At 40.3% G+C, this 22,797-nt stretch overlaps 1 protein-coding gene across 1 annotated transcript in view; it reads left to right on the forward strand.

Moving 5' to 3' along the window:
* Positions 1-22,797, forward strand: part of agps (alkylglycerone phosphate synthase) — a 236,199-nt gene that overhangs the window by 52,633 nt on the left and 160,769 nt on the right. The window contains exons 2-6 of the mRNA XM_070875767.1: positions 9,494-9,583; positions 20,592-20,682; positions 21,108-21,228; positions 21,313-21,387; positions 21,965-22,036. Of these exons, the coding sequence (XP_070731868.1) occupies positions 9,494-9,583; positions 20,592-20,682; positions 21,108-21,228; positions 21,313-21,387; positions 21,965-22,036 (449 nt within the window). The remainder of the gene's footprint in view (positions 1-9,493; positions 9,584-20,591; positions 20,683-21,107; positions 21,229-21,312; positions 21,388-21,964; positions 22,037-22,797) is intronic.

The following is a 22,797-nucleotide window of genomic DNA, read 5'->3' on the forward strand; positions in this document are numbered from 1 at the left end:
AAATAAAAAAAAAACTTTTGTTACTGTGTCAAGATTCTCATTTCGGAACCCTTTTTGGGAATTGTGAATTTTGGCAGCACTGCCACTATATCCAGTCCTGGATTAGCTGCAATTTCCTCCAATTAAAGATTAAACAGTGAACATTGGAAAGACCAAAACCATTACCTTCAGCCCCTGCCACGAGCTCTGTTCTCCTTGCCACTGAATCCATCCCCCTCCCTGGCCACTGTCTCGGGCTGACTCGAACTGTTGCAACCTCTACATTACATGTGAAGTTCAGTTGTAAAAAGTGAAACAATCTGATTTTTTAAAAAATTGTTAACTGGAGCAAAAATATGCAAAGCAGAAGCTAAAATTTGATTTATTTTGTCTGACTAAAACTAAAATTTTAGAGCAAAAGGTTAGAATTTAAAACTTACATTGATTTTTAAAAGAATGTAGAGTCGGAGATCCAGAGCTGAGACTAAACTAAAATGCCACCCAGGATTTTAAAATCCTCCCCTTTTAATTTCATTTAATTCTAATAGTGTGCTCCTGAAGCTCTGAACAAATGCCAAACAAGTAAGACCAATATCGGAGCCCAGCAGCATACTCGGACATACAAAGGGGCATACCTTTGTAAGATAAACCCTCAACATGGTGCTTAATCTCTTGTGACTAAACCCTTTTCAGCAGTCAGCAAGGTCATGGGAGATTGATGACGAGAAGTTATTTCATTAGATACAATATTCAAAGCAATTTACTTAACTTTGAATGTATTAGTAAAAAGCAGAGCTGTAAAGTGCAAGTTAGTTACTTGTCATGTATCCATAGCTGCCCTGCTTCCATTGCCTACCAAACCATGTAACATCAGCATAAATTATTTTTTGAAAGTAACATTGTATATTTAACTATATTGTACTGCAGTTTAGAATGTTCAGATTTGGTCATAATGCTTATTATAGACTGGATACATTTACTTGTGTTCAAATCTTTGGAGTTTTCTAAGGCACATTTATGACACGGGGTAGATTTGCTCGTACACAATTGATACTTTAGTCAGCAGTGACCCTAAACAAAAACTGAACTTTAAAATCTTTAATTACTATTTTGCATGAGATATTAACGTTTATGTAATATGTGGTGGGGGAAAGAGGGGTATGCGAAAGCTTTTCACAGTGATGTAAATATTCTGTAGTGATACTGAGACTTGATCTCCAACCCTGTACAGCTGGCCAGGTGACAGTTCTTTTTTCTTACCCAGTGTTTTTCTTGGCTTATTCTTGTACCTAGATGTTTTACCAGATTTGGTCCCCTTCTTTCCATTCTTTTTTGATGGAACTTATTGACGTGTGCAGTGGAACCCAGTCAAGCTTGCTTCTTAGCATGAGATCACTGGACTTTAATATGAATGTCAGTCATCAAGATTTTTGGTGTCCTCACAGCTGTATAGCCAAGGACAGCACAAAAACATCCAAACTCTCAAGGCAACAAATGTTTTAAAGATTTGTACTATGTACGAAGACATGTATTATGAACTCTGCACATTAAGGACAACAGTACATTACTGAAAATAAAATACCACAATGTGATTGACATAAATCACTGTTACTGGTTTATTTTCAGTGATCCACTATTTACTAGCATGTATCCTCTCTCCAGCTGTGAGGCAGCTCTGTTCTGAGCAGTGCTGCATGTTGAAGTATGGGAGTGAAATTTAAAAAAAATCTTCAGAAAATTGTCATTCATATTCTACAGGTGTTCGTGTGCATGCTTCAATATATAGAATTGCTATTCAACCAATGTGTGAAAGATGGGTTAGTCAGATCATGACCAGTCTTTTTAAATAAATTGAGGCTTTCCATGTACCATGAAAGTATGAGTTCAATGGCATTCTGTTTATTAAGCTTCAATGAAATGTAGCTTTCTGTGGACCTGGTGAAAATAGTTTGATATAGGTGCTGTGTTCTGATTTTTTTTTTTTATGTCACCCAAACATACTGCACTTTGGTGACCATATCCTTCTAAGGAAATGCTGCTAAACCTGTACAACTGCTATGGTAAATTCCTGTTAAGTAGGGAAAACACTGATAATTTTAATGGTAACTATTTTCTCCAGTATAATTGCATTTTTAAAGGAAAAGTATTTATTGCTGAATTGTATTTGAAGTTCTAGTTTGAAACTATCCAAGTTGCATGATTTTTGCTACTTCCCTGGTCCCAGTTTATTGCAGTGCAACAGATACCAGCTGATTATTACAAAATTAAAAGCGCAAGTTAATGCATTTTTAAAGGATATTCAAAGCTCTCAATAAATAGGGTAAAATAAAAAGTATTATGACTGTTACTTGAGGCTCTTCAGCTTTGAACTAAAACCTATTCCCCCCCCCCCTCCCCCCCAAATCATAGGCCCCTATTTTTGCCATTATTGGGTGACGATTATTTGGCACCCACTGGTGAAAATTTAAACTGACCCATTACGCCAAAAAATCAAAGTTTCAGCGCCAGTGCCGACTATCAGTGCCAGAGTTTTTGCCGCTGGTCTAGATAAAAAAGTGATTCCGTGCCGTTTCAGGCCATTTTCCCCATCACCGATTTATTTTAAAAAAACGGCGCACAGAGACCTTGGAGCCCATTTTTAAAAAAAAAAGCCTACCTTAAGTTAATGAAATCCGCGCTGGCCCACTTCTATCACTGGCCGAAGGTCCTCCACGCCAGATTGAACAACAAACTCCAGGTAAAAATAAACCAGGCGAAAAGAAACTTACCGAAGAGCCTTTTCCATCGAAGACCAAACTCCAAGCACTTTGCAACATCCAGAAGAGCCTTTCCCACGCATCCGACCCGACCCACTGCAATCCCTGACCGAAGGTCCTCCACGCACCTGGCCGAAGGTCCTCCACGCAAGATTGTACAACAAACTGCAGGCACATTGGAAAGGATCACAGTCTATAGAACCTGCCCCTATTTCATTTAAACTTAACTTTATTATAAAATGTCACTTTTTTTTTTAAAACAGCAGTCCCTAGATTAACTTTGATATATTTTAATGCCTTTATTAAAATTTGTATATGAAGGTGTGACAGTGCTTGTAGTTTCAAGTTAATGAAATAGCTTTCTGACCTTTACCCAGTTTGGTTACAACACAGAAGGAGGCCATTTGGCGTGTCGAATCAGTGACATAATTTAGAAAGATTTTCTAGTGCTGGATTAAAAAAATAGTGTACAGGATTCTGGTTAAATGTAAAAAATAAATGTTTATTAAAGATTTGTCCAGTACACTTGTACATAACTTTAATAACTAACAACTAATAAACTTTGTATCAAACTTTTCAATGAAAAAACAAACAAACCATCTCTCCTCCCCTTAGCATTGTGCGCCACTCCTGCCCCTGTTGCTGCCTCTACCCCTACCCATGCCTGTTGTTGCAGACTTCTGCTTCCTCGCCCCCCCCCCCCCATCCCAAGGTTTTTTTCTGTTTTCTTTCTGACGGCACATTTCTTGTTGGTGGGTTGCGACAGGGACAGAGCTAGCAGACGTTATTGTGGAAGGCCCGGGTTCCTCTTCGGAATCTTCTTCAGTCTATGGTCTGGGGGTTAGAATGTTAGTGCCAGCATTGACAAACTGCGTGTGTCCCCTTATTGCTGCTACTACCTCTGACATCCCCTCCCTTGTCTGTCCTGACAGTCTTGCCACCTGTAATGACAGTTCTGCAATTTCTCCCCTCACCTCACCCATTCCTCCAGCCACTGTTGCTACTTCATCTGTCAGTCCCGCTAATTCTACCCTCACACCACCGAAGGTTTCCAGGAGGGATCTCATTAGTTGGATGCTCTCCCCACTCATCCCCACGAGCTGTTCTATATTCCCTGCATTCTATGGGCCCAAGTTTGCCCGCATGCTTAGAACAGTGCACCTCGAGGTGCGCCGACTTTTTAGAACAGAAACCGCGCCAAAAAGTTACCTTGCTATTTCCCCGCAATTGGAACGATGAATTGCGTAGCGCAGCACGGAGCCAGGTCCCAGCGCTGAAAACAGTGCCAGGACCTCTGCACGTGCGTGCTAGAGTGCGCGCGCATGTGCAGTAGCTCCTCGCCCCCGAATCTGTGCAGGCTGTGTGGGAGGGGCCCGAAGCACGGCGTCCCTAGCCCTGGCTGAATGGGCTCCCCGCCGCGACCTGCGGGAACAGTGCCTGCCGCGTTCAGCCGGGAGTACTATAAAGAACATGAAGTCTGGAATGAGAAAGGGCAATTTGAATCATCAAGCTTGCACCATCCCGAATCCATGCCTTATTATTGTATCATAGAACAAGGAGGGAAGTTGGTGAGCATTTATTTACACAAAGAATAATGACGTGGAAGAAGTTGCTCGAGAGAGAGAGCAATAGAGAGTAATAATATAAAGGAGTTTAAGGTAAGTTTCTGGAGAGAAAATGATTGAAGGGTATAGGGAAAAGCTGGGTTTCTGGGGTTGAGATTATTTAAAAAGGGATGGGCTTGTTCCTAAACATGTCTGTTCTACCCCACCCCATGGAGTTGTGTGCTTCTGCATTAATTTCTGAAGAAGCAATTACAATGAGCTTTCTCATAGTGGCTCAGTCATTTGGGGGTTTACAATGACAAAGCTAAAAATTTATTTTTGTGCAGACAGCTTCAAATAATTTGATAAACTATACAAAAATCACTTGAGGGTGTAAAGATCCTGTGTTACTGGATGTTTTAAAGTACTTTATGCAGCTTTTATCTCCACCTACCTGTTGTGCGTAGATTTGTGTTAGTTTACCTCGGATTCTGTAAAAGCAATCAATATGGTAAAGGAGGAGCAGTTCTGAAGCACGTCTGATTTAGCAATTCATGAAGCAGTAAGTTTGTAATCCAAGACGTACGTTCGGAGGAACTGGCTGAGATAGTCGGTTGTGATTAGGCATGTCAACAGTTAATTAGCAAATTTACTACGTCAAAAAATAGTTATGGTGTGGGATGGTGTAATCATTTTCAAAACATTATAGTGATTGATTTATTGATAATTTATTATTGATGATGGCTCTTTATTTGTAAAAGTGAAGTGTTTAATGTTTGTAAACTCTTTTCCCCCCCCCCCCCCCATTCTTAGAATGGAGTAAGTTTTCGCTGCCTAAACTTGCAAAACAGGCGTAAGTGGCCGGACATGCCCCCTTTTGAAAAAAAAATTGTTCTAAAATGAAACTATTCTAACTCACTAGAACTGGAGCAAACTAAATGCTGAGAATTGCAATTTCTAAGATGTTCAATTTTAAACCAGTTGCTCCAAAAAAATAGGAGCAACTCAGGCCGAAACTTGGCCCCTGTGTTTCAGGTTCAGCTCTTCCTCTGCCGTCTCACAGGTGTGGCTTGCTGCAACACATTGGGACCCGCAGCCTCAAACCGTACACCTTGAAATGTCGCGTCGGTTGATTCGCTCAGGAAAGGGCTTGGAATTCTCGAGGGGTTCACCATCTCCAATTCCAGCGTAACCATGTCGGTATCGGAGTCTTCCTGCTGCCCTGTATTTTCCTGATATAAATTATCTGGACTGACAGTTTCCTGATCATGCTCTTCTACTTCAGATCCATCTTCTGTTTCTTCCTGATGTGCAACAACTGCACAACATAGCAGGGAGGAAGGGGAAGCATAGTCTGCACATGCAATACTTAACATTTAGCCAACTCAGACTGTGCAATTTGCAGGGTTTACCTCTCTTGCTAAACTGGGCCCAGCTTCCATGTTGGTGGTTGATCTCCTGTGAGATTTAATCATATCCACTATCCTCTGTTCCACAGCTGTTGGTTGCAGCCTTCTTGCCGGACCTCCTCCAGTTTTTGACATTTTTCGGTTGATCTGTGACACCATCTTCTGCAAAGATGAAAATAGAACTTTTGAAGAGAGGGTATAAAATTATTACTTAGTCACTGCTTGTCTGAGGTCCTGGCACTTTTTGAGCTGTGCACATTTCTTGGGGTAATGAACAATGCATTAAACTGTACTGCAACCTGGCCCCAAACTTTTGCGAGTACTGAGGGTTTAAGTTTCTTTTGGTCCATTCTCCCTTTGTTTTCAAGCACAACCTCTCAATTATGTCCACCAGGGGCTCAATTTCTTCCACGAGAAATCTCTTGGCCCTTACAGCTTCCCCTTTCGCCTTCTCTGTCCCCTTCCCTTGCATCCATCTTTTGTTTGAAGCTGTATTTTCTATCTGCAAATCCACCTCTGCCACCAATGGGTTCTCACTGACCAGGCAGACCGTCACATGCAGAAAGTGATTTTCTTTTTACAGTGCAAGTGCAGTGATTTTTCGGTGCACACTATAGGCTCTGCCCCCTGGAATAGACATTGGTAGTGTGGCTCTAAAAATATCTTTTAGATTGTGGAAAGTGCCGTGTTTTTTTTGGCGCTAACGGGGGTGGGGGGGAACGTACGTTAATGCGAATAGGTGCCAAAAATCTTTATTGTGGAAAATAGGGGCCATTCTCACCAGAAGCTCCGTGCAAAACAATAGTGTTAAAAGCTGCAACACATGAGAACTATTCTGGCAAACCTCCACAATGACCTGGGCACAAATTGTGAATTGGACTTGTCAGGATCGGAAGCTAAATTATGTTCGAACGTGAATGGCAAATAGTATATTGTCTTGAGTAGTTTCCATTTTTGTTAAACATAAAATTGCTTTATTGTATTTGTCAAGCTTTTTCCCCCTCTTCCTGTGAGGGAGCTGTTGGACTCCATCTGGAGCCTCCCCATAATGAAATCTGGTATAAATTTTCTATGTAAACTGCTACAGTTGGCAAATTGAGAACTCTCAAAGTTAATCTCCCATTTCAGTGAAGTTCTTTTGATAGGTAGAGATTTGTTGTGTGAAGTTACTTGAGCCATTTTGACTTGATACCTTGCCTGGGTCTGTTAAGAACAACATAATAAATAGGAGCAGGAGTAGGCCATTCGGCCCCTTGAGCCTGCTCTGCCATTCAATAAGATAATGGTTGATCTTCTACCTCAACTCCACTTTCCTGCACTATCCTCAAATCCCTTGATTCCCATAATATCCAAAAATCTATCGATCTCAATCTTGAATATACTCAACAGCTGAGCCGCCATAGCCCTCGGATAGAGAATTCCAAAGATTTACCACCCTCTGAGGAAATTTCTCCTTATATCAATCCTAAATGACCAACACCTTATTCTGAGACTGACCCCTGGTTCTAGACTCCCCAGCCAGGGAAACATCCTCCCAGCATCTACCCTGTCAAGCCCTATAAGAAGTTTGTATGTTTCAATGAGATCACCTCACTCTTCTAAACGCTAGAGAATATAGGCCTAGTCTACTCACTCAATCTCTCATAGGACAATCTCCTCCCCCCCCCACCATCCCAGGAATCAGTCTGGTGAACATATTTGTTGCACTCACTTTATGGCAAATATATCCTTCTTTGGGTAAGAGACCAAAACTGTACATAATACTCCAGGTGTGGTCTCGCCAGGGCTCTATATATTGTAGTAAGACGTTTTTCCTCTTGCACTCAAATCCTATTGTAATAAAGGCCAACATACCATTTGCTTTCTTAATTGCTTGCTGTACCTGCATGTTAACTTTCAGTGATTTGTGTACAAGGACACTCGGGGTCCCTCTGAACACCAACATTTCCCAATCTCTCTCCATTTAAAAAAAAAATACTTTGCTTTTCTATTTTTCCTACCAAAGTGGATAACTTCACATTTCTCCACATTATATTCCATGTGCCATGTTCTTGCCCACTCACTTAGCCTGTCTATATCCCCTTGAAACCTCTGTGTATCCTCCTCACAGCTTACATTCCCACCTAGCTTTGTATCATCAGCAAACCTGGTTATATTACATTTTGTCCCCTCACCCAAATCGTTGATATAGATTGTGAACAGCTGGGGCCCAAGCACTGATCCTTGCGGTACCCCACTATTTACAGCCTGCTAACCCGAAAATGACCCGTTTATTCCTACTTTCTGGTTTCTGTCCATTAACCATTCCTCAATCCATGACAGTATATTATTCCCAATCCCATGAGCCCTAATTTTGTTTAATAACCTCTTGTGTGGCACTTTATCAAATGCCTTCTAAAAATCCAACTACACCACATCCACTGGTTTTCCCTTTTATCTATTCTGCTAGCTACAACCTCAAAAAACTCTTAACAGATTTGTCAAACATGATTTCCCTTTTATAAATCTGTGTTGACTCGGCCCAATCCCATTATTATTTTCTAAGTGCCCTGTTACCACGTCCTTAATAATAGATTCTAGCATTTTCCCTACTACTGATGTCAGGTTAACTGGTCTAGTTTCCTGTTTTCTGTCTTCCTCCTTAAATAGTGGGATTGCATTTGCCACCTTGCAATCCACGGGAAGCATTTTAGAATCTGTGGAATTTTGGAAGATGACAACCAATGCTTCCACTATCTCTACAGCAGCCTCTTTCAAAACCCGAGGATGTAGGCCATCAAGTCCAGGGGATTTATCAGCTTTCAGTCCCATTAATTTCTCTAGTACCATTATTTTACTAATACTAATTTCTTTCAGTTCCTCATTCTCGCTTGACCTTTGGTTCTCCACTATTTCCGGGAGGTTTTTTGCGTTGTCTTCTGTGAAGACAGACACAAAGTATTTATTTGTTTAATTTCTCGGCCATTTCCTCATTCCTCATTATAATTTCTCCTGTCTCAGCCTGTGAGGGATCCACATTTACTTTCGCTAATCTTTTCCTTTTTACATACCTGTAGAAGCTTTTATGGTCTCTTTTTATGTCTCTCGCTTGTTTATTCTCATTCTATTTTCCCTTTCTTTATCAATTTCTTGGTCATCCTTTGCTGAATTCTAAAATCATCCCAATCCTCAGGCTTACTGCTCTTTTTGGCAACATTATAAGCCTCTTCCTTTGATTAATACTATTGGTTATCAATGTCAAGTTGTTAGCATATGTAAGTTTGACACTTTTTAGTGTTTTTGCCATCTTAAGCACTAGATGGTGCTATTTTGGATAAACGTGGAAGACCGTGAAGCACAGAATTATGAATATTAATATTGAAATATTAAATGTGAATTTACTTGAAATATAAAACCCAAATTGTGTTTTGAAAGATTTTATATTTTAGTTTACTGCAATGCTTATTCCATTTAATCATAAAAGTTTAACCTAGCCTTCCTTGGCTTGTAAATTATACAATCTATCTATAGAACTGAGAATTTGTATTTTTAGCCAGAAATTGTAACTTTGTATACAAAGTAATTTTTTTCCTCCTAGATCTTCACAACCTAAATACATTGATCTGGAGTCAGCGGATTTTAAACAGCTGTTAAATTTGTTTTTTTTTGCTGATCTCGGTACATGATAGATATGCTAGATACTAAAATATGCTTATTATCTGCAGAAATGTTAAGCTACGTAGCTTGGTTTTGAAAAAAATATATATTAATGAAATCTTGAGCATTTAATTTTTTTTGCACATTGAAAAAATTCCTTTATTTTAAGGCAGGAGATCCTGAAATGGAATGGATGGGGATACAATGACTCCAAGTTTACATTTAATAAGAAGGGGCAAGGTGAATTTACAGGCAAAAGGTAAGGATTTTCTTTTATATTTGGCATTATTTTGCAAATCTTATTTTGAACTTCATAACTCTGTCTCCTTGCTCCTATTATCTACTTTGGAGATGGGAGCAACTTATTTTCTTAAAGGATTTTGTTGGATGAAAATCATTTTTCCAGCCAATGATAAGCCAAGACTACGAAGATGAGAATTGATGCGCATAAATCTGCATCAGCACCAGTATGTGTTTGTTGCTGCGAAGTGAACTCGTTGGCTTGGGAATGAGTAAACTCCTCTACAATGTTTGGAGTTGGAGGGTTATGCTGATGTATCTGAATCCCACTATTGTTTGCTGTTTCCGACATGCATACAGATGTTCTCCAAATAGTACCGCTGTTTTTTCTGTTGCAAATAAATGTACACTAATAATTCGGAGCTACATGTTGAACTTTAACTATCTACACTTTTTTAATGTTTTGTACAATAATTAATGGTTGGAATGTTTTGCAAAATTCACTTGAAATAATATATTCTTAATCACCCATATTTTAAGCAAATCTGATGCATTAAGATCTTTACAAAGCCCCACATTGTTCCTGAATTGGTCAGTACTGGTTCAGTCAATTATTTCATAAACATGTCTGATTAGAAGCAATGCAACCTCCCCAGGCTATTTTGCTGGGGTATGTTTATAGTAAAGTCGCAACTTTATGTAATCTTTCCAACAAAAAGGCTAAGTATTTGAAAGTTCAGGAAGACAAGGTTGCAATGATACTGAAGGTTGGCTTTACTATAAAAGCAATACTGGAATTCATATGAAATAGAACACTTATTAAACTTATCGAAGGTTAAAGTCAACCGTTGTTACAAGAAACCTTGCTGCATATTTCCTTTCTTTAATAAACTTTCCACACTCCTGCCAAAAAAAATCTCCTGCCCTGACTGAAAAATCTTCTGGCTGAAACTCATTAGAATCTGCTGTAGGACTTCAAACCTTGTTTCCAGAGTGAACAATGATTTCTTTTTAACTTTCCCTCATTAGGAAGTATGTGAAATTGGCTTGGAATGATGTGGGCTCTGTTCTTGACTCTCCTTTCTCCTTCCCACAAATAGCATGGATGAGATCTGGAACTTGCTGCATAGATAATCAGGGTACAGACTTGTATTCCAGCGCTCATTACTGTGTGTTAAGGTGTTGCCCAGTTCACAGTTTTGTTCTTCAAACTGTGTTGCAAATAGCTGGGCCAAAATGTTTGAAACAATGTTTAATGTACTATACTTTAATAACAGAAAAACATATTGGCCCGGAATTTTCTGTCAGCGGCGAAGTAGCAGCGCTCGCTGCTGACCTCGAAGAAAGCTGCCCACAAAGATCTAGCGAACTCTGGTGAATTTCACCTCTCCCTACATTAGTTTGAATCTGGCGCCAAATCAAGTGAATCTTCAGCGTCCAGCAACAGTGATGCAAGTCCAGCAAGCAGGCTAAGCAGCTAATCATACTGAAAGATTCTCAGACAACAAATCAGGAAGTAAAATGCTCAGATTATCATTTATTTTTTAATAAATTTTACAGAGTGCGAACTAAAGATTAGGACATGCACATTCAGGTAGAAGTTGAACTATCATAAATATAAAAAAATATATATGAAAAGCCATGTAATTATCATATTAATGGAAAAATTTGACACTCCACAAATATAAAATTAGTTTCTCAGGGCCAGAAAGCTTGTTCAGCAGTCAGTAGGCCATTAAAAACCCAGTTACACCTCTTTCAACATAGCTTAACTTAGCAGTGCTATTCCAGTGTAATAGGGGAAGTTTTTGTCAGGAACTACATTTCAGTGTGATTTGCTTTGATTGTGGGCTCCGGGGGTTCCACAGCGCAACCCGTGGAGAACGTAGAATCACTGACAGCAACTTCTGGATTTTCGCATTTATCTGTGCATACGCTGACTGCAGAAGTTGCTGTCACTTTCAGAGGTGTAATGACGGTGAAAGCTGCCAGTTTCACCATCATTACCACCGCAAAACCCATGCCATTGAAATGATCTTGTACAGTTTCGGTGGAAGAATTGTTTAAAGTTGAAATTCTGCAGAAGGTTATCATTTTGTTTTCAAACTAGTGAAAAATGTTTTCCTGCAGAAAATTGTGTTTGACATCCATTTTTCTCGATGGAGAGCAGACACCAATGTTGTCGACTAATGCCTTTAGAGGATGGCTTGAAGACACTGATTGATTTTTGCAGTGCAAATGTGTTTTTGAAAAAACAAATGGAATAGTGATCACTGTAGCTTTTGAGCTGTGGCAATGCCTGCTGCTGTACTGTTTGGCTGGAGTAATTGTGATTAATTAGTGTTTAGAAGTATGCCCTGCAAAATACACAAATGAGTAAAAATACACACATGATGGTAATGTATTTTTTCTATCTAAACTTGAATCTCTAGATTGTTTTCATAAGAGTGGAGCAGAATTATTTCCTGTCACTTCTGTTGTAGAATTTAAGCCTGTGTTACTTGAAACTGTAAGGAGTTCCAAGCTGGATAATAAATGGCTACAAGAGAAATAAGAAACTTAATTATGTTGTAAGTAATCTCTTTGTACATCTTTAATTGTAGACTTGAGATTTGCCAGAGCCAAGCACACATATCTGTTTACCAAATATATATAATGAAGTTTGGCAGCACTTAAGACATTCCAAGGGAAAGATATCTGGAGTTCTAAACTGAAGCAGAAATCAGACCATAACTTCCCCTTGCTATTGTCCTGAGATGTTACAGGGAAATTTTGATCTGGATCAGTCAGAACTTGCTTTACATGATGGTGGGGATCATGTTTTAGGATAGCTGCCATATGTTTTGGATGAATAGCTTAAATCTTGTTAAGTTGGAAACAGCTGTGGCATCTGCTTCCGAAAAGCTCAAGAGAAGAGCACTCTATAGGTGTCCAGGTTCATGAAACTGAAAGATTAAGAAGCCATTTAATCCTGTGGTTCTAATTTGGAATCTGAATTTGTTGCTACCAATATATTGTCTGTGTGCCCAAAGAGCTGTGCTTTTGCTTCTAGCTTCTCTCAGAAGTATAAACAATTTGCATGATTTGATAACTTGCCAATTGACCTGATTTGAGATGGAGACACTGGTCCCTTTCCTTCATGTATCATTGGTGCCCAAAGTAGTGTCTGAGGCTCACCTTAAGATGACAGCTACTTGGGCGAGGTATTGGACGGCAACTGGCACCTGCGGAACCATACACCTCAACGTATTCTCTCTTTACTGAAGAGGGATTAAAAGTTGCAAGAGGAAAAAGTTATAACCTTTTAAGGTAAATTGTCGTGCAGTGTTTTTTTTTGTTAAAACTTAATTCAGCAAATTAAAATGTTATAAGGATCTCACCCAAATACCACAACCTATGCAAGTTTGGTTTGTTTTCTCCAGTTTTTGAGATGGTTTGCAAGAAAGATTGTTGTTGACCAGGCGCATGTTAGTTACGCTTGTGCATGTAAATGTCATTGCCCATTTGGAGCACTTGTTCTGTGAGTTTCTTTGAATGAAGTCCTTAGCGCAGTGCTCACTTACATTATCAATGGCTCCTTTTCTTCTGGCACTGTTGCCCAACCCTTCAAAATATACCGTCTTTAAAAAAAAAAAAATAAAGTCGCAGTAAGGTCTCCAGCTTCCACACCATCTTTAACCTCCCTTTCCTTTCTAAGGTCATTGAGTGTATCATCAGCATCTAGTTCCATGCTCTTCCATCATTCCCAGTTTGAATTCCTTCAGTCCAGTTTCCACTGTACCAAGACCAACCTCTCCATAGTCACCAATGATGTCCTATCTAATCTTTCTACTGCATTTGACTTAACTGATAAAACCATCATCTTCATTCACTAATTTTCCTCTGTGGTCTCCCTCAGTCACATCATCCTCACTTGGTTCCAATTGTACTGATCCCAAATTTGTAGTCAACACATCTGCAATAGTTTTTCCACTTGAATTCAAAATCCTTGCCCCTCTCAGCGGTTCGTTCAGGGTAAACCTGACTGTGTGCAACCTTGACATGAGTTGACCGAGCGTCAAACTCTCCATTATTAAGATCACCTTTTTGTACTATCTGCAGCAATGCCTACCCCCCCCCCCCCCCTACCTTAAACACACCAGTCCTGGAAACCTTATCGAAGCCTTTGTTACCTCCAGACTCAACTTCTCCAAAACTCTCCTTGCTGTGTCCTTATGCTCTACCCAACATAGCCTTCCATCAGCATCCTGTCCTGCTACACTATCACTCGTGTCCTTGCCAATCTCCTCATCTATAATTCCCTTCATAGCCTTGGCCTGCCCTACCCATGCAACCTCTTTGAGCTCTACATTCTTAAAAACATAGACACACAGAAAATAGGAGCAGTAGTAGGCCATTCAGCCCTTCGAGTCTGCACCGCCATTCAATATGATCATGGCTGATCCTCTATCTCAATACCATATTCCTGCTTTTTCCCCATACCCCTTGAAGTCTTTTGTTTCTAAAAATCTATCTATCTCCCTCTTAAATATATTCAGTGACTTGGCCTCCACAGCCTTCTGTGGTAGAAAATTACACAGGTTCACCACCCTCTGAGTGAAAAAATGTCTTCTCATAAGAAATAGCAACAGGAGTTGGCCATATGGCCCCTCGAACCTGCTCCAACATTCAATAAGATCATGGCTGATCTGATCATGGACTCAGCTCCCCATATCCCCTTATCATTTAAGAAACTGTCTATTTCTGTCTTAAATTTATTCAATCTCCCAGCTTCCACAGCTCTGAGGCAACGAATTTCACAGATTTACAACCCTCAGAAGAAATTTCTCCTCATCTCTGTTTTAAATGGGCGGCCCCTTATTCTAAGATCATGCCCTCTAGTTCTAGTCTCCCCCATCAGTGGAAACATCCTCTCTGCATCCACCTTGTCAAGCCCCTCCTCATAATCTTACATGTTTCGATAAGATCACCTCTCATTCTTCTGAATTCCAATGAGTCGAGGCCCAACCTACTCAACCTTTCCTCATAAGTTAACCCCCTCATCCCTGGAATCAACCTTGTGAACCTTCTCTGAACTGCCTCCAAAGCAAGTATATCCTTTCGTAAATATGGAAACCAAAACTGCACGCAGTATTCCAGGTGTGGTCTCACCAATATCCTATACAGCTGTAGCAAGACTTACCTGCTTTTATACTCCATCCCCTTTGCAATAAAGGCCAAGATACCATTGGCCTTCCTGATCACTTGCTGTATCTGCATACTATCCTTTTGTGTTTCATGCACAAGTACCCCCAGGTCCCGCTGTACTGCGGAACTTTGCAATCTTTCTCCATTTAATAATAACTTGCTCTTTGATTTTTTTCTACCAAAGTGCATGACCTCACACTTTCTAACATTATACTCCATCTACCAAATCTTTTCCCACTCACTTAGCCTGTCTGTTTTTTTTGCAGATTTTTTGTGTGCTCCTTGCACATTGCTTTTCCTCCCATCTTTGTATTGTCAGCAAACTTGGCAACGTTACACTCAGTCCCTTCTTCCAACTCGTTAATATCGATTGTAAATAGTTGGGATCCTAGTACTGATCCCTGTGGCACCCCACTAGTTACTGGTTGCCAACCAGAGAATGAACGATTTATCCCGACTGTTCTCTTAGTTAGCCAAGCCTCTATCCATGCTAATATATTACCCCCAACCCTGTGAACTTTTACCTTGTGCAGTAACCTTTTATGTGACACCTTGTCAAATGCCTTCTGGAAGTCCAAATACACCACATCCACTGGTTCCCCTTTATCCACCCTGTTCGTTACATCCTCAAAGAACTCCAGCAAATTTGTCAAACATGACTTCCTCTTCATAAATCCATACTGACTCTGCCTGACCGAATGATGCTTTTCCAAATGTCCTGCTATTGCTTTAATAATGGACTCCAACATTTTCCCAACCACAGATGTTAAGCTAACTCGTCTATAGTTTCCTGCTTTTTTGTCTGCCTCCTTTTTTGAATAGGGGCGTTACATTTGCAGTTTTCCAATCTGCTGGGACCTCCCCAGAATCCAGGGAATTTTGGTAAATTACAACCAATGCATCCACAATCCCTGCCGCTACTTCTCTTAAGACCCTTGGATGCAAGCCATCAGGTCCAGGGGATTTATCTGCCTTTAGCCCCATTATCTTACTGAGTACCATCTCCTTAGTGACTGTGATTGTGTTAAGTTCCTTCTCCCCCCCCCCCCCCCCCCTCCAATAGCCCTTTGGCTATCCACTGTTGGAATATTGTTAGTGTCCTCTACCGTAAAGACTGATACAAAATATTTGTTCAGAGTTTCTGCCATCTCCATGTTCCCCATTACTAATTCCCTGGTCTCGACCTCTAAGGGACCAACATTTACTTTAGCCACCCTTTTCCTTTTTATATACCTATAGAAACTCTTGCTATCTGTTTTTATATTTAGTGCTATTTTACTTTCATAGTCTATCTTCCCTTTCTTAATCAGTTTTTTTTAGTTCTTTGCTGGCTTTTAAAAGCTCCCCAGTCTTCTGTCCTCCCACTAGTTTTGTCCACTTTGTATGCCCTTGGTTTTGATTGGATACTGTCCTTTATTTGTTTAGTTAGCCATGGATGGCTATCTTTTCTCTTACACCCTTTCCTCCTTACTGGAATATATTTTTCTTGAGAGTTGTGAGATATCTCCTTAAATGTACACCACTGTTCATCAACCGTCCTACACTTTAATCTATTTTCCCAGTCCACTTTACTCAACTCTGCCCTTCTACCTTCATAGTCTCCTTTATTTAAGCTTAGTACACTGGTTAGAGATCCAACTTTCCCACCCTGTATCTGAATTTTGACATTCAATCATGCTATGATCACTCATTCCGAGGGGATCCTTTACAAGGAGATTGTTTATGAATCCTCTCACATTACACAGGACCAGATCTAAATTTCCTACCCCGTATCCTGAGACTGACCCCCTTGTTCTAGACTTCCCAGTCAGGGGAAACATCCAGTCTATCCAAACCAATCAGAATTTTATATGTTTCAATGAGATCCCCTCTCATTCTTCTAAACTTTAGTAAATACAGGCCTAGTCAACCCAATCTCTCCTCATAAGACAGTCCTGCCATCCCAGGAATCAGTCTGGCGAACCTTCGCTGCACTCCCTCTATGGCAAGTATATCCTTTCTTGGGTAAGGAGACCAAAACTGCACACAATACTCCAGGTTCGGTCTCACCAAGGCCCTGTATAACTGTCGTAAGACATCCTTGCTCCTGTACTCAAATTCTCTTGCAATGAAAGCCAACTTACCATTTGCCTTCCTAACTGCTTGCTGCACTTGCATGTTTGCTTTCAGTGACTGGTGTACAAGGACACCCAGGTCCCTCTGTACATCCACACTTCCCAAGCCATCACCATTTAAATAATACTTTGTTCTTATGTATTTCCTACCAAAGTGGATCACTTCACATTCATCTGCCATGCGTTTGCCCACTCACTAATCTATCTACATTGCCTTGCAGCGTCTTTGCATCCTCCTCACAACTCACAACCCCACCTAGTTTTGTGTCATCAGCAAACTTGGAAATATTACATCTGGTTCCCTCATTAACTCTTTTTAAAAATATTTTTATATATATATATTGAATAGCTGGGGCTAGTGCGTACCCTCCACTCTTCTGACTTGGATGCTCTTTGCATCTCCCCATGGCAGCTTCCCTCTGTTCAACTATCTGTGACTAAGCCTTCAGCTGTCCAAACCATACACTTCGGCGCCCTCACCTAAACTTTACCATCTAGCTAGCTCTGTCCCCTTTGAAAAAGCTTCCTCAAAACAGACCTTTCTGATTGTCTCCTTCATGCTTCTGTTACACCTCACTGTCTCCTCTTCCTCTCTGATATGCATTCAGATGTTCACTATGCTAAGAGAGCTGTATAAATGTAAGTTTTTAATCTGGCACATTCTATTTTTTTTGGGGGGGGATGGGGCGAGAACAAAAGAAACACTTATCAAATCTCAAAACTTGAAATCTGTTTCTGTATTCTTTCTTACTGATTTGATATGTTCTATGTAAAGTTGTTGATGCAAATTTTGCACCAAGCAGCATGTACGTCAGTTTCTGGTTTTATATTCTTTGAGTGCAGTCAATAGACAATAGGGTTGCCAACTCGGATCGGATGTATTCCTGGAGGTCTAATCACGTGATGTTTAATCCTGCAGTGTTTGCCCGCCGTTTGCAAATGTTATTGCACGGAGAGGTCTGTCTGTCTGTTATTTCCCAGCCTGTCCTGCTCATGGGTGTGGACAGCTTTATTGGACATAGTTCCTGGTCCATATATCTGGGACTGTTGTCATGGTTCAAAAGTCTTTCAGAACACATACAGACGAATGCATAGGGAAGGCACAAGAGACTTCAGCCTGACCCCTTAACAGTGTCTTAGCTTGAGCTATAGAGGGGAGAAATTTCAAACTGATGGAGCAAGAAATCCTATGCATGCAAAACAGCCCTTTAACACAAGTCACCTGAAAATCCTATATTAAAATCTTGGTGAGCAAGTTTATGTTCTCTTTCCTGCTCTTTCTTTCCAATTGTAACATTCTTAAAGCCATTCTGCCTGAGGACAGCTAACTTGGCAAAGACCATAAATCGAGTATGGCTCGTTTACTTGCTGCATAAGCTCACTGAACCATTGGGAGAGTTGCCAAAATTGGGGCTTAAATAATTATCAAACTGATTACCATTGTATCAATTTAATGATGCATGCAGTCTTTCAACTTATTAAAATTCATTTTCTGGATGTGGGCATCGCTGGCAACAGAGTGGTTTGCTAGGCCACTTCAGAGGGATTTGAACTTGCGTTCTCTGGATTAGAACCAGGCCCATGAGTAACTAATCCAGTAACATAACCATCATCATCATCATAGGCAATCCCTCGGAATCGAGGAAGACTTGCTTCCATTCTTAACATGAGTTCTTAGGTGGCTCTACAGTCCAATACGAGAACCACAGTCTCTCACAGGTGGGACAGACAGTCGTTGAGGGAAAGGGTGGGCAGGGAGCCTGGTTTGCCGCACACTCCTTCCAATGCCTGCGCTTGATTTCTGCATACTCACAGCGACGTTACTCGAGGAGCTCAGCACCCTCCCAAATGCACTTCCTCCACTTGGGGCTGTCTATGGCCAGGGACTCCCAGGTGTCAGTGGGGATGTCGCACTTTATCAGGAAGGCTTTGAAGGTGTCCTTGTAACGTTTCCTCTGCCCACCTTTGGCTCGTTTGCCGTGGACGAGTTCCGAGTAGAGCGCTTGCTTTGGGAGTCTCGTGTCTGGCATGCGAACTACGTGGCCTGCCCAGTGGAGCTGATCAAGTGTGGTCAGTGCTTCAATGCTGGGGATGTTGGCCTGGACGAGGACGCTAATCGTCTGTCCTCCCAGGGGATTTGCAGGATCTTGCGGAGACATTGCTGGTGGTATTTCTCCAGCGACTTGAGGTGTCGACTGTACATAGTCCATGTCTCTGAGCCATACAGGAGGGCGGGTGTTACTGCAGCCCTATAGATCAGTTTTGAGGGACTGGTCTTCAAACACTCTTTTCCTCAGACGGCCGAAGGCTGCACTGGCACACTGGAGGCAGTGTTGGATCTTGTCGTCGATGCTTGCTCTTGTTGATAGGAGGCTCCTGAGATAGGGGAAGTGGTCCACGTTGTCCAGGGCCACGCCATGGATCTTGATGTCTGTGGGGGCAGTGCTGCGCGGCGAGGACAGGCTGGTGGGAGGACCTTTGTCTTACTAATGTTTAGCGTAAGGCCCATGCTTTCATATGTCTCGGTAAATATGTTGACTATGTCCTGGAGTTCAGCCTCTGTATGCACAGACGCAGGCATCGTCCGCGTACTGTAGGTCGTAACCACTACACTGCTGTATCATGAATTATATTGCCCACGTATGCAAATTTGTGGATTGGTTACAAGTTGTGATTGTGGACTACAATAAGTGGATATCATGGTTATTTAGGATTCCATTTTCCCTTTCTTGTTTTTATAAATAATTTACATGTCTCACTTACACAGCATAGACAAGTGTTCATTCTGTGAAATGTTCTCACTGCACAGTCATAGTGATACTGAGTTATTACTGTTCAAGTTTACCAACAATGAGACCCATAGATTAATGGTTTCTTAATCTTTGAATAAACTGAAAATCATTTTACTGTTCCAAAAATGATTTTCTTCAAACTGATGTTTTTCCAAAATAATTTGCCTATTGAAATTATGACAATAAATATAGCAGTGAAGCTTGATTTACAGCATAAAAATGGATAACTGATCAACCCAGTCCTTTAACAGTTTGAGAAGGAGTGGGGAAAGGGAACATTTATCATTTTTCAATTGAATAAGTACAGCAATTTCCCATTTTCCTAACCTGACATTTGCAGTTTGAATCCAGTAAACTTGAATACAGGCAAGAGTGCCTGTGAAGCACATTTATTTTTCTTTGAACTGATTATGCATTAATATGGATTAGAAGATTTTTGAAACATGGAGAGAATTAACTTAATTTGATATTAATGGTTTAAATTTGGAAACTGTTAATGGATTGACTTTTGAAGCATATCAAGTAGTTCCTAAATCTAGAAGTACAGCTTGTAGGTTTTACAATGACGCTTAATTTATCTTTCTAGAGCAAGTAGGTATTAAAATAATGAGCATTTAATTAAAACATTTGTTAAAAACATTTTGAAACCTAATTTGCAAGGTGATACATATCTTGCAAATTATTTTAAAAATCATAACTTTTTACACATACAAAGGTGTTGCAAATTTGTCAAACATCACTTTCCTCATTTTTCCTGTGTACTTGGAATGACCCAACTACTTTGTCACAGTAACCATGAATCGTTCACTCAGTTTGTTTTCTGTGCATAGGGTCTGGATTCTTTTGCTGAACATGAGAGTTTGAATTGAAATAATGATCTGTAAAATACAACACTATATTCATGGTAACTGATAAGTGAAAGTTTCATGTTCAGGTATCGACTTAGTGGTATGGTGCTGCCAGCTTTGAAGGAATGGATGGAAAAATCCTTTGGAGCAAGTTTGGAGCACAGAACGAGCCCGAGGGTAAGAAAGTTATGCTCAACAGTTCTGTGTTGACATTCCTTTGATATTCTTGCTCTCTCTTCTACAAGCAGCAGATTATGCATGATTTATTGAACCTGAAAAAGCAAAGGAAATGCCCAGCTCGGGTTCTAGTTTTTTTAGGGTTTTTTTTTTTCCCCAGAAGAAAATGTTGGTGCTCATTTAACAGCTTAACATTTGTCTTGTAATGGTCTGATTTATTGCACTGCACCTTTTTAAGTACTTCAGTGGGAACATTTGGAAAAATTATAAAGGGCAAGTTTGGCTTATCAAATTAAAAAAATATATTTATATTCTTGCTCTGAAATGTGTCTAGGTTTTGTAAAGGATGCTAAATAAAAGAGAGTGCTTTTTTGTGGGTCAACAATAATTTGTAGAAACTAATTACACCTTTTTTTACTGTGAAGACTGCACCAAATTTGGAAGATCTTCCATTACCCATTCTAAATGAAGAATGTCTCAAGGAACTAAAAGACATCGGTATCCCATTTTCACAAGATCCAGAGGATCGGCTAATAAGGTCCCATGGTAAGAAATCTGAAACATTATTTTATTGATGGATGATATTCAAACTATTTTGTGATCAACCTATGCACTTTGTTTTTAATGCAGGTCATTGCCTACATGAGATTTTTGCGCTACGTGAAGGCAAAGTTGAACGAGTTCCAGATGTTGTAATCTGGCCAAGTAAGTGTGGTGTTTTGTGTATTTTTTTTTAAACCAACACTTTCAAACAGGCATATGCTTAGCAAAATAAATAGTGAACATAGAATTCTGTAACTGATGAAAATATGCAAAGTATGTATCCAAGCTGCAGACCTGCCCAAATCATATGTACATCTGTTGCAGATGTGCTCCTAATATATACCATATTGTCTGAATGACGAATGTGCAGCCAATAGTGTTGCAACTTCTGCCATGTATATGTCTTCACAACCAAAATTGTGTGGTATATTTAACTTTCTCTCCCGACCTCGCCTGGCACCAAGTATGCTATTTAATTTTGAATTCCCAAAGACCCAGCGTGTCTATTTGTTTCCTCAATGTTGTGTGACCTGGTGGTGAACTCAAGAGCGTTATATTTTGAGTTTGGTGATTTCTTCATTCATTTTGCAAGTAGAGTTTTAGTGCTTTCCTGCAGGAAGAGTTTTCCTGAGCTGTTCTTGTGGTCCAAGAGCCAGATTAGCAGATGTGAGGGGAGCAGTTGGGAATGGAGGGTGTGAGAAGATCAACATTTAAAAAAAAATGTTGTATTGTGTTCCAGGCTGTCATTCTGACGTGGTCAAAATAGTAAAGCTGGCTTCTAAGCACAATATTTGCATCATTCCATTTGGTGGTAAGTATTTTTAATTTATGTTGAAATTTGGGTTAGTGATAAATATTTAGTTATAAACCTAAATTATAGTTTGCTCAACTTTAATTGCCCTGTATCAACTAAGCTTCAAACAGAATCAACCATGCAAATTGTTCAATTACTGTGCAGCACTAATTACTTAGAATCATAGAATGGTTACAGCACAGAAGAAGGCCCTTCAGTCCTTCGAGCCCACATCGACTCTCTGCCTGTCCCACTCGCCTGCCCTTTCCCTGTAGCCCGGCAAATCTTTTTCCTTCAGATACTTATCCAATTCCCTTTGAAATATAAGATTGAGTCTGCCTCCAACCATCTTTTCGGGCAGTGCATTCCAGATCCTAACCACTTGCTGCATAAGAGTTTTTTTTCTTCCATCGTTTTTGGTTCTTTTGCCAATCCCCTTAAATCTGTGTCCTCTGGTTCTCGACCTGTCTGCCAATGGGAACAGTTTCTCTCTCTCTACTGTCCAGATCCCTCATGATTTTGAACACCTCTATCAAATCTCTTCTCAATCTTCTCTGTTCAAAGGAGAACAACCCCAGCTTCTCCAGTCTATCAAAGTAACTGAAGTCCCTCATTCTTGGAATCATTCTCGTAAATCTTTTCTGCACCTTCTCTAAGGTCTTCTGTGGTGCCCATAATTGGATACAGTACTCCAAACCAGTGTTTTATACAGGATCATCATCATTTCCACACTTTTGTACTCTATACCCCTCTCTATGAAGCCTTTTTCATTTCCTTCT

Source organism: Pristiophorus japonicus, chromosome 3 (genome assembly GCF_044704955.1).
Source record: "Pristiophorus japonicus isolate sPriJap1 chromosome 3, sPriJap1.hap1, whole genome shotgun sequence".
NCBI classification, from domain to species: Eukaryota; Metazoa; Chordata; class Chondrichthyes; family Pristiophoridae; genus Pristiophorus; species Pristiophorus japonicus.